An 11,188-nucleotide genomic window follows, 5' to 3' on the forward strand; every position below is an offset into this window, starting at 1 on the left:
ATTCCTCTGCTGGCTCAACAAACAGGTACTACTACAGATGGCTGTACTACTGCAGGTCACTGGCAGATGTTCAACTAAAAGCACAATGGGATGTAATCTACAATCCCAACAATTATGCCTCCAGCTATTGGACATGTGTATAGCAGGAGGCACAACTGTAGGATCCAGGATCAAATACAAATCTTAGTATATTGCCTGTACATGAGGAGCTGGGATCATGATCCTGGACACCCCCTATACCAGCAAGTAGAAAGCCAGTAAGCTGACCAGTTGGCCTTGAGAGCACATTGGAGTCAAGGGTTCCAATGTGACCCTAAAACCAGAAGCCCCAATCAAATGACTGCCACTCCCAGCCCTGGGGGTGCACCAGAACCCTTGATCAAAGTACCCCAACACTCAACATGCCAATCAATGACTGCTACTCTCAGCTTTGGGGCACATCAAAGCCCTTGATTGTGATGCACCCTCAAGGCCAGGAGTGCCAATCACCTGTCACACCCAACCTCAGTAGTGTATTAGAGCCCATGACTCTGATGTGTCCCAAAGGCTAAGAGCACCAACCAGCTGACTGCCACACACAGCCTTGGAGGTAAATTGGAGCCATTGACTCTGATGTACTCCCATGGCTGGGAGCCCTGACTGCTAATCAGCCTGGTCACACATTCAGTTTAAGTTTCAATGGGAACTAGCCACAAAGTTATTGCACATATTTTGTGCAATAACTTTGTGATGTATTCCTTGCTATTAACTACATGAACATGTAGCTCTAGGCCATTATGTTAAGTGCAAAACTACATTACAGTGGTTTTGTCCAATTTCTCGGGGTTTTAAGAAAACCAAAAGCCTACATTTAAACACAGCCTGTCTTAATATAAAAAGAAAATTTTTAAAAGAGTATAGAAGCCATAAAGCAGAAGTCCAGCATCTTTGGCATTGCTTCTTTAAATATAAATTAATTCACACTTTAAGAATGATAAATTAATCAAACTTAAGTTAATTAATTTGTTAGACATCCACCTCTGTGCTAAATGCATTAATCATGGAAATCATAGAGAAGTAGGGCTGGAAGGGACCTGCAGAAGTCTTCTAGTTCAACCTCCTGGCAGAGGCAGGATCATCACTATCCAAATCATCCTATACAAATCCATAATCTGAACTCTTTATAAAACTACTGTCACCCCTGATGCAGAACAATACTTAACACCCTAAACTGCCACTGGTAAAGCAGGGGAACCACGGCAGGCAATGTCCTGCTTCTATTTAAGAGTGTTAATATACACTCAGGAGATCCTAGGTAGAGGGCCAGGCTGACAGATTTCTGTTAATACATAACATAAATGTGTATACCAAATTCATCACATTGTTTTGCTTTGCTTTTAGTCTTTTTAAATCCAGTGATGTGAAAAGTGTTATACCATAAATTTGGCGCAATACAGACAGTCAGAGACCAGAAACATAACTACCTTGATTTTTCTCTCATAAACTGGTTTTATGCTAGTTAACATCAGTGAAAATTCTTCTGGTATAAGCGTGAGGAGAAGAGGACCCATAACTGATGATGGGATGACACTCTTGTATTTGATGATTTAACACAGCATAGGGTATGCTCTGTTACTCAAAGGGGGATGAGCAAACAGCAGAGCAGTTTGCAGGTGGCTGCACTCCCAATCAGGCACAATTACCTGATTGGAAACAGAGCCCAGCTGCTTGTTATAAGAACTCTGAGCAGTGAGACCAGCAGCTTGCTGCTAGCAGGTGAAGAGAGAGCATCGCCTGGCTAGAGCTGCTGCTCATAACATCTTGGAAGGCAGGAACTATGGGGATGGCTGGAGGTTCCTGGTCCTGGGGCATGACCTAAAACTACACCCTGCTGGGGCTGGATGGTGTGGCACCAGAAAGCCTCAGCCCCCCCTGCCTTGCAGGTTACCCTGTGGAGGGGAAAGTCTAGGGGAGCACACCCCAAATACAAAGCAAGGGCCCAGGCTCACAGTGAGTGCTGAGGTATATAAAGGAGCGAGGTGTGAGGCCCCAGGGAGGTGGGGCCCTAAATCTACAAGGGAGCTAGGTGTGAAGCTCCTGGGCCAAGGGATTAAGGGGGATTAAGGCCCAGTGTCGGGCAGGGGATGAGGCCCCAGTGTACTGGTGCGAGTGGACCAAGAGGGTCCCAAGCCAGGCAGGGAGCCCAAGGAAAAGGGAGATGCTGAGAGCTCCAATTAATTGATTGAGATCCTAGTGTGAGGGCACAGAGATTGTGAACTCCAGTGTGAGGGCATGGGAGTGAAAGTCCCAACATGAGGCATGGGAGTGCAGGTCCCAGTGTGTGGGCATGGACGTATAGGCCGGGTGTTAAGCCAAACAAGCTATAGGCCAGGTGTTAGGCTATGGATACCATCTGCAAGGCATGGGACACGGTATAAGGGGAGGTTTGGAGCCGTGTATATAGGCCCTTGGCATCAGGGCAAGTAAATGAGCCTCCCACCTGGTTAACATCTTCCAATTAGTATTATCAAAGGCATGGCAGATGAGGTAGGCAGGCAGTTATCCCTGAGACAAGTGGGCAGGCCAATAATTTGACTGGTAGGGCTGTGCGAAGCTTCGGTCACTGATTGGATTCAGCAGAGATTCAGATCAATGAGGTGGCCAAATCTCCAAACCCAAATCGAATCAGGAGACCCTTTAATCTCTCCAAATCAATTCAGAACCCTCTGAATCGACTTGGAGAGATTTGGAAAGATTTGGAGATTCAGACATAGATACAGCTGTAAATGTTTTTTCTGCATACCTCTAGGTCATGAATGCTGCGATGCTGGGGTGCATGGAGTGTCCCATAGAAGCGCAAGGGGCTCCAGTTCACTTCTGGGTCCACCAGGGAGCATGCAGGGGCCCCTTCTGTGCCCCCCCAGCTCAGTGACTGTTGCCTCCTGGGTCTGGCGGGGGCAGCCGGAGTCCCCCTGCAACTGAGTCAGGGGAGTGCAGGGGGGCCCACAGTGTGCTCCCCAGTGGGCTTGGAAGTGGACCGGAAGTAGTTCTGGTCCACTTCCAGGTTCACCACGGAGCATGCTGGGGGGCCCCCTGAACTCCTGTGGGATGCTCCATCTGCCCCAGAATCTCAACATTCACAAGCTGCACCTGGTACCCAGAGGTATGTAGAAAAAACATTTAAAGCTGTGTCTACATCTGAATCACTGATTCCTTGAATCAGCATCAAATCTTCAGATTCAGATTCAGTCGAATCAAATCGGGGACAGTGATCTGAAACAACAAATCGAATCACTGTCCCCAATTCAGGCTGAATCCAAATCAAGTTCACACACCCCTATCAACCAGCCCCAGGATGCCCACTTATTACAGATGTGTATCTGGATTAGTAGGTTGTAAATGTAAGTATTTGGAGCCCAGAATTTCTTCTGAGTCCTGTTCGTTACACAAATCTGAGTTTGGATCTGGCATTAATCCTGATACAAAATAGAGGGAAATATTGTAGGGACAACTAATTTCCCACATTTTTCACCTTAGTCTCCTCTTCTTATTGTGATATTGGGCACGTCTACATGTGATGCTACATCGTCATAGCAACACATAGCATCTGTAGGCAAAAACCATGATGCTGCCACTATGTTGCCATAGCAACACGCTCCCTTAGTATAGTGTATTGCTACAGTGACATAGCAGCTAAAAATAACTACACACCACTGCCACAGTGCAGTACAGGCTGTTACTGCACTGTCGTTTAGTACTAAAAGGAAGTACTAAATGACAGCACAGTAACAACAGAGCCATTGGGGCACATGTAGACATGCCCTCTGAACTGGAAGGCCATAGGTCCTCTGGCTACCACACCACAATTTCTGGAATCTGTGTGGTTCTAGCAGAAGGAAGTAACCATAGTAAGTAGGTGGTGATGTTCCTAACTATTCATTTAGGAATAGTTTAGGAATGTAAAGGTCAGGTCAAGTTAGGTTTCGCATTCCGTAAGATACCTGTTATAACAGAGGGACAGAATTTGCACCTGCCAAAGATGCTGAGGAAACTACCCAACTAGTGTCCTCTTGACCTTACCATCCACCCACAAAGGCAGTGGAGAGATGAACTTCATGTGACAAAACAAGGGCTAATATGGAAATAAGCAATAGAAAAAGTGAAACGAGACATAGAAAAAGTGTATTGTACAGAACTAAGGGTATATCCTTTATAGGGCAGGGACTAATTTTCTACTTTCAAATTTGAAAGCAGAAAATAGCCTTTGGTGTCAAAACCTGAACTTATGTGCATGGAAAATCTAGAGTGTTTATATCTAGAGTCTAGAATTTGGGTTCATAGCTAATGTAATGAGGGGGGAAAATGAATTAAACCAGCTTAAATCTCTGTGGATGAAGAGGCTCTGGGGTTAGAGAAAAACCCATGAGTGACCCCTGTTTAAAACTTACCTTGGATGAAGTGAGGAATGCCTGTGATGAACACAGCTCTGTGGGACACTTCTGGAGCCATTGCTCCCTCTTCATTGGTGGTGGGCTGACCCAGGAAAGTGCTTCCATTCCCAGAAAGGGGCAGCCAGAGAGGAGTGAGCAGCATCTCAAGAGGGAAACCACTGAAGGGCTCTCTGGCCAGAACCTCTTGGCAGAGGAGGTCTGTGGCAATCGGCAACAGTGTTCAGAGGACCACCCAGTGAGCCAGAGACCATCACTGGAGTCCTGTGATCAGGATACCTGGAGAATGATGGTTAGAAAATGGTATTTAGAGGTTTGCTTTTGGTAATTGGCTTATAGGGAAAGTAGATATGCATTAGAGTAATGGTCCAGGGCAATAGGAGGGTTAATTGATTTCTAAAAAGCCTGTTTGTGATGAGAGTTTCCTCCAAGGCCTACTGTGTCTGCTACGGGCAAGCAGTGAACAGACACACAGGATGGGAAATTGAAGACATGTACCATACTGTTCCATAACATAAAATAAGGTAGCGCCAAGTCACAGTACCCAACTTCAGGGCCCTTGGGCTTTCTGGTTTTGGAGGAACAGACCAAATTAGGAGAAGATTGGGAAAGTCCAAATTAGGATGTGTGCATGTGATGGGTTTGTGAAACAAAGGAACATGCTGACAGGACAAAACATGAACAGTTTAACGACCACAGAGAGACCAATCAATGATGCCTAGGATGAAAAATTATCACAGGAGGAGAAAATATACGAAAAAGGGATTTTAGAGCAGCAAAGGGGCCCTGAGAGGGGAACCCAAGGCCACCATGGACAGAGGGCATACCACCAACCCATCTCACCCACCCTACTGTGGGGGAGGAGGGTGGGACCTCGACCTTCAACCTCTAGGCTGCTGACATTTGGCATTCAAAAGAAAACCTCAGAGTGAAGCTCGTGTATTGGCCAGACATACCTTGACTCTGATGACAGCTCTAGGACTGGTAGATATAGAATTATTTGCATTATTCTTATCTGCTATCACTGTGTATCAATAAATTGGCCTATTATTGAATGGAAAAGTTGTGGTTGATCTGAGGGTTTGGGGTCTGTCTGGAACAAGGTATCTGGGTCATAAATCCAGTACCAACAGAGAAAAGAGAAGGAAGCTCAAAGAATTGAACAGCACACAGCTTGCCATCCATGAGTGGGCATTTTGCCTTCAAAATTCATTCGTCTCTTATTTCCAGGACTATTTCAGTGAAGCCATTGGGGAGATTTTCTTTTCCTAGGGGCACGAGTAAGCTTGAAGGTATTTCTTTTTGTTTAGTCCCTCTCAGACTTATTGACAAGGGAACTGATAAAAGAAGGGAAGAGAACTCCTCCTGAGGATAATGTATGTCTGCTTAATTGATTCTTATGGTGATGAAACCGTCAAAATAACTAGGTAGAGTAAAGAATACTTATACGATAACCGATAGTGTGAACTGATAAATGAAAGGACACCTATACACTGAGTGATGGTAATGATGTTCTGAATTAGTGAGAAGTGACGTTATAGAACCTAGCTGAATATTTAATAGCCATGCTGGGGTGACCAGCATCCGGGGTCCAAAAGGAAGGGGATGCACCCCTGGTGAAGAGTGTTGTGGAACATGCTGGATGTGGTAAGCATGGAGTGCAGGGGAGATGGAGTCCCACAAAGATAGCCCTCCCCCCAGTAGACCTTAGTTTATTCGCACCATCAGGACCATCTTCCTAATTTGCATAAGATCAAAGTCATGATAGTCAAGCATAAAAGAAAAACTAAACACGAGGGGAAAATAATTTGATGTCAACAGGCAGCTGGGTAAGGAAGTAGCAGCATTCCCTACAGCCTTATATCATCCACTAGGAGGATATAAAGTCGAAGAGGACCCAGACCTTAAAACACCTACCCTCGACAATCTCCCATAAAGGCGAATAATGCTTATTGAATAAATAAGTTTTCACTGCATGTATTTACACAATAATTGTCATTTTCCTAAGTGTAGGACCCTCCAAACCTATCAATCTGTTACTTTTCACAAAAAGAATATCTATACCATGAGGCAAAAAATGACTTCTAAAATGAGAATTGTCCATCACACATGAAATGTTCCATCCCACTGAGGGTTGAGAAAGAATTGTTTTCTTGCCAGAGAAGTGATTGGCATCGTTTCCAGTAACAAGAAACTTAAATGGTTACCTGCATATCATTTGAAAAACCACAAAGTGACTCAAAAGATCCTGAGTTTTTTCCAGGATCTGCTGTTAGTGGGTGAAGAATTACTCTCCATTGCCATCTGTTTTGTATTTCTTCATTGGACAGAACCTTAATAAAACAATACTCCTCCTTAAATGCAAACATGATTGCCCGTTGTTGAGAAAGGAAAAGTATCTTCTGTTTGTCCAATGCATCTGCCCAAGACCCCACCTTCTTAGACCCCGTGAAACAATCTGGGAATAAAGCCAAACTCTCTTACTATATAAGACTCTGAGAGTGCAGGTGAACTAGTCCTCCTGACCAACCTCTGACAACGTATCCTTGTACCAAACTCCCCTTCAGATGGGGTTTGGTAGGGGGATACAAGTGCCAATATGGGCCCTGTTGTTAACAGTCTGTTTTGCCCAGCAAGAAGGTAAGAACCCATTCACTTTTCATTTTATAGCTTGCAAAGGAAAAAAGGAAGTCTGAAGTTGATTAGATTTATTAATATAAATAATATTACTTGTTTTATTTTGTCACCTTTTAAACAGTTTCCTTAAGATTAAACAAGATTTCTGTGTGCCTTTTTCATTCTTACTATGTCCATTAAGTCCTTAATGCCTGTGTATTAACGGGATTGATTTAATTTCATGTTGCCTGAAGCCAAGATATTTAAGTATATTTGGATTAAGACAGCTTTCAAGATCCAATCAAAAAAGATAATTCTCCATCACTTGAAACAATTAAAATAGTGATCTCAATTAAACCTTTTAAAAAGTACTCCTACTGAGTTTTGTATTAGAACTGATGTTGAATTTTCTATTTATGTTGACACACAAAACAGCAGTAGGCCAGACAGGTGATCAGTCTAGTCCAAGATCCTGGCATTGATGGTAGCCAGTACCAGCTGCATTAGAGGAAGGTTCAGGACAGCATGAATTAGGCAGTAAAGGGGAAACTCAAAAAGTACTTTCTTCCTAATGCCCCACCAAAGGTTTGAGCTTGGTTTATACCCTGAAGTATCACGGTTTATATCCTTTTCAGAATATGTGTGGGGTGCACTTTTCAGCAGTTGTTGGAATTTGAGCTTTTTTGTGATCCATACACATGTCCGTTTCTTGTTTTAAATACTTCTGAGAATTTGGCCTCAATGGTAATCAATGGCAAGAAGTTCCATCCATTAATTATGCATTATCAGCTTTCAATATGCCATCTTCTGTTCATAATGATTGTTCCTTTGTATCTAAAAGAGAGGGAGAATGGTGCAGTGGGTGCAGTAGCAAAGTATTTAAGATGTTTTGCTACTGTTTCAAAGGTATGAATTTAAGGTCTGCTCCCAGGTTGTGTCCTGCTGGCTACTACATTTAACATCTTAATCAGAGAAATACCCCAAAAATCACACGTACATTTTTTCTCTTTTACTTATCATTTTTTAATCATAGACAATTGTAAATGCAGCAATTTCAGGCAATTTTAGTTTTCTCAAAGGCTAAAATGGCAACTCATTGAATCGACTAGACTACAAGCTTTCATTTCAATCACTGCACTTCAAAATCATTCTGCAACATACTTACTAATCCAATCCAGGCCCTCTGTGAACAGAGAAGGTCATTTTTGCTGTATAATAATGAATTGTAGGGGGCATTGTGATGTGGACAAATAAAGATTAGGTTGAGGCCATCAGACTTCTTTTTTCTTGCATCTTATTGTTAAGCAAGTGTCAGTCTCATATCCTGAGTGACTGAAAGGTAATGGCATAATCTTCCACCATAGAAACGAATGGCAGTTTTGTTACTCATTTTCACAGAAGTAAGAGCAGGTCCTAGTATGCTGTGCTTGTATGCCAATCAGGGACTGTATCCTCATTTTTATGCAAAACTGCCACAGACGTCAATGGAAGTTCTACACACAGATTGACAGCAGGATATGCTTTTGACAAGTAGTTCAGAAGTACCTGCTAATGCAACATAGAACATTATTTATTACCTGACAAAAAGTAAGCTGCAGATCCTGAGAGGTCTTTCACTTCCTAATGTTTAACAACCAGAAATGAAAGTGCTAAATAAACAAAAGAAACGGTGCTTTCCTTGGGGAAAAAAATGAAGAGGAAACACATTTCTGCAATGTACTGCCCCACTAGAAAGACTGCTTATATGATAGAACAGATTAAATACTTAAAGTATTTTGTACAATTTGAAAACAAATCTACAGTTGGTGAGGTTGCTCAAGGTGTAAGCTGATATCCTTGAGAACACAGTTCCAGAGACATTTTCAGATTTTACCTTCTGATTAGTACAGATTATATCAGTATCTCATGTCCAATGCAATATAGAAGGAACCACGAAAAATAGAAACTTGCTGTTAAATTTTTCCCTTGGTTACTTCTTTGTGGAGGGTCACTGGTCGGTCAAAGGTGTAGATGAGGAAAGAATAAACTCCCAGACCCAGAAAGGAACATAGGTGTAGTTCAGGTTACCAAGCCTCAGCAGTTCCCCAGCTCTGGGGGTGTTTAGACTGTACAGACACCTCAGGTTTTCACATTCAAGTTCTGCTTCTGTGCACACCCCTAAGCACCTCAGTCTTGTCAGGGCTTGGCAGCTCAGCATCTAACGCACGACAAAGTCCCTCTGGGACCTAAAAACTACACATTCATCTGCCTGCCTTGCCAGACAGGTTTGATTCAGCAGGTGTTCTCAGAGGGCGCTTACCAGATTGGGCTCTATACAATGTACAGTGGCAGCTGCTGCTTAAAAAAAAGAGCTACCACTGGAATGGCCTCCCTTGCCCAGAGCCTGTTTTCATTCAGCAGCTCAGTAGTTCGGTATCTCAGGATGCGAGTGATGAAGGTTCAGCTCCTTCCTCCACCCAGGCACATTTAAAGCTACCCCTCCCATCACCCTAAAGAAGGTGTCCACCACCAGGACAGTTTTCTATCCACTAAACTACAGAGGTGTGTCCACTCTTGTGGACTCCCACTCCCTTTTACAGCAAGTGGAGTGGCTTCTGCAGGAGATGCTGAGAGAACTTCTCCTATCGCCAGCCTACTGCCTGGTGATTAGGCCACTCTCCTTGTACTTGGCTGCATTTTAAGAGAAAAACATGACCTTTTCATTTTTAAGGCAAATTTTTAGGCACTTATTTTTAAGCAAGGGCTCTACACCATGAAGTCCAAGAAGAAGGAAGCCCTTCCCAATAATACTGAAGAACATAAGCTTAAAAGAGAAGTAGGCTTTAAGACATACCTCTTTTTTGTGCACTTTCCCCCACCAGCCCAAGTAGCTCCCTGCTCAGAGTGCTGATTTCAGGTGGCTGCTGCTCAACAACCTGTTTTTGATCTCTTTCTGAGGCTAACTCTTCCCATGCATCATATGGAAAGTCTAGGTGTATAATTTTGGGTTCCATATGAGGAACCATGTACCTGAATGTTAGATATTGTAGGATATTCAGGATCACAGCCTAAGAGCTAGATCCAGTAAAGAAGTTGTAGGTGCCTGCTCCAAGGACTGTTTGGTGTAAAATACAGAAATGATCCTGGGAACAGACCCTATACTTTCGACCCTTGCCAGCTGGGTGCTCCAACCGTTAGGCTACAGAGTATTGCTTGCTCTAGCTTCAGTCTGCCTTTTCTTTCTATCCTCATGAACCTTGTATTCCACAACTGAGGAACTTCCCACCCACCATAACTTACAGCCTGGTGGTTGGGGCAGCTGATGGTTAGGCTTAGGAAGGTAGAACAGGTGCCTTAGAGTCCCCATAAGCCCTGCTCGTTCTTCTAAAGAACAGAAGCAGGTATCTATCTTCAGGGGAGAATTTCAGGTAGTTGATCTTATATAAACAGTGGTGTGCTCCTAGAGCCCTGAATCAGCCTAAGCTTCAGAAGGATGGATTTATGACTACCTCTTGTATTCAGTGTTTCCTATTAGAAATCTCTGGGTCATTTAGCATACAAGTTTCTGAATCACCATAAGGTGGCATCTAATTTTCTTGGCACTGTATAAAGAGCCCAGGTACCTATTGCAGGGTTCTGGATTCCCTGCAGGGGCCAGACACTTAAAAGGAAGGTGCTTTAATGTCTAACTTGTAAATGTACAATCCTACATTGGATCTAAGTCCCTGGTTTTTATTAAGCTCTGCTGTATTTTGGTATTATTGTTGTAATACTATATGGGTGTTTTAATAAAGCCTAGCTAATATTTTCTGGATTCTTGTTATAATTGTCTCCAGCAATTAAGCAGTAAGGAAAGGAATGGCCATATATCTATACATAGTATAAAATCTCTTTCTACAATTACCTTTACTTTTATCTTAGGGCACAAAATCCATTTCAATAAAATTAATAGAAATATTTCTTTTTACTTCCATGGGGGCTGTCACTACCTTTTTGTGCATCCCTGAATGAGCACCTAGCCATTTTTTATTATTGTGGATTGATTGATTTACCCAAGGAATTTAAACATACGACTTCATATTTAACATTTTTCTTTGTATTCCTTTGCAGCAGAGCAGATTCCAAGTCAAAGCTTCCAAGACACAGAAAATGAGTCTGTTCAGCAG

The 11,188-nt window shown here is 43.0% G+C and overlaps 1 protein-coding gene across 1 annotated transcript in view; it reads left to right on the forward strand.

Moving 5' to 3' along the window:
• Positions 1-6,994: 6,994 nt before the first annotated feature.
• Positions 6,995-11,188, forward strand: part of LOC102367958 (mucin-5AC-like) — a 69,510-nt gene continuing 65,316 nt past the window's right edge. The window contains exon 1 of the mRNA XM_025207895.1: positions 6,995-7,067. Within this exon, the coding sequence (XP_025063680.1) occupies positions 6,995-7,067 (73 nt within the window). The remainder of the gene's footprint in view (positions 7,068-11,188) is intronic.

The sequence above is a fragment of the Alligator sinensis genome, unplaced genomic scaffold (assembly GCF_000455745.1).
Source record: "Alligator sinensis unplaced genomic scaffold, ASM45574v1 scaffold5_1, whole genome shotgun sequence".
Classification (NCBI taxonomy): Eukaryota; Metazoa; Chordata; order Crocodylia; family Alligatoridae; genus Alligator; species Alligator sinensis.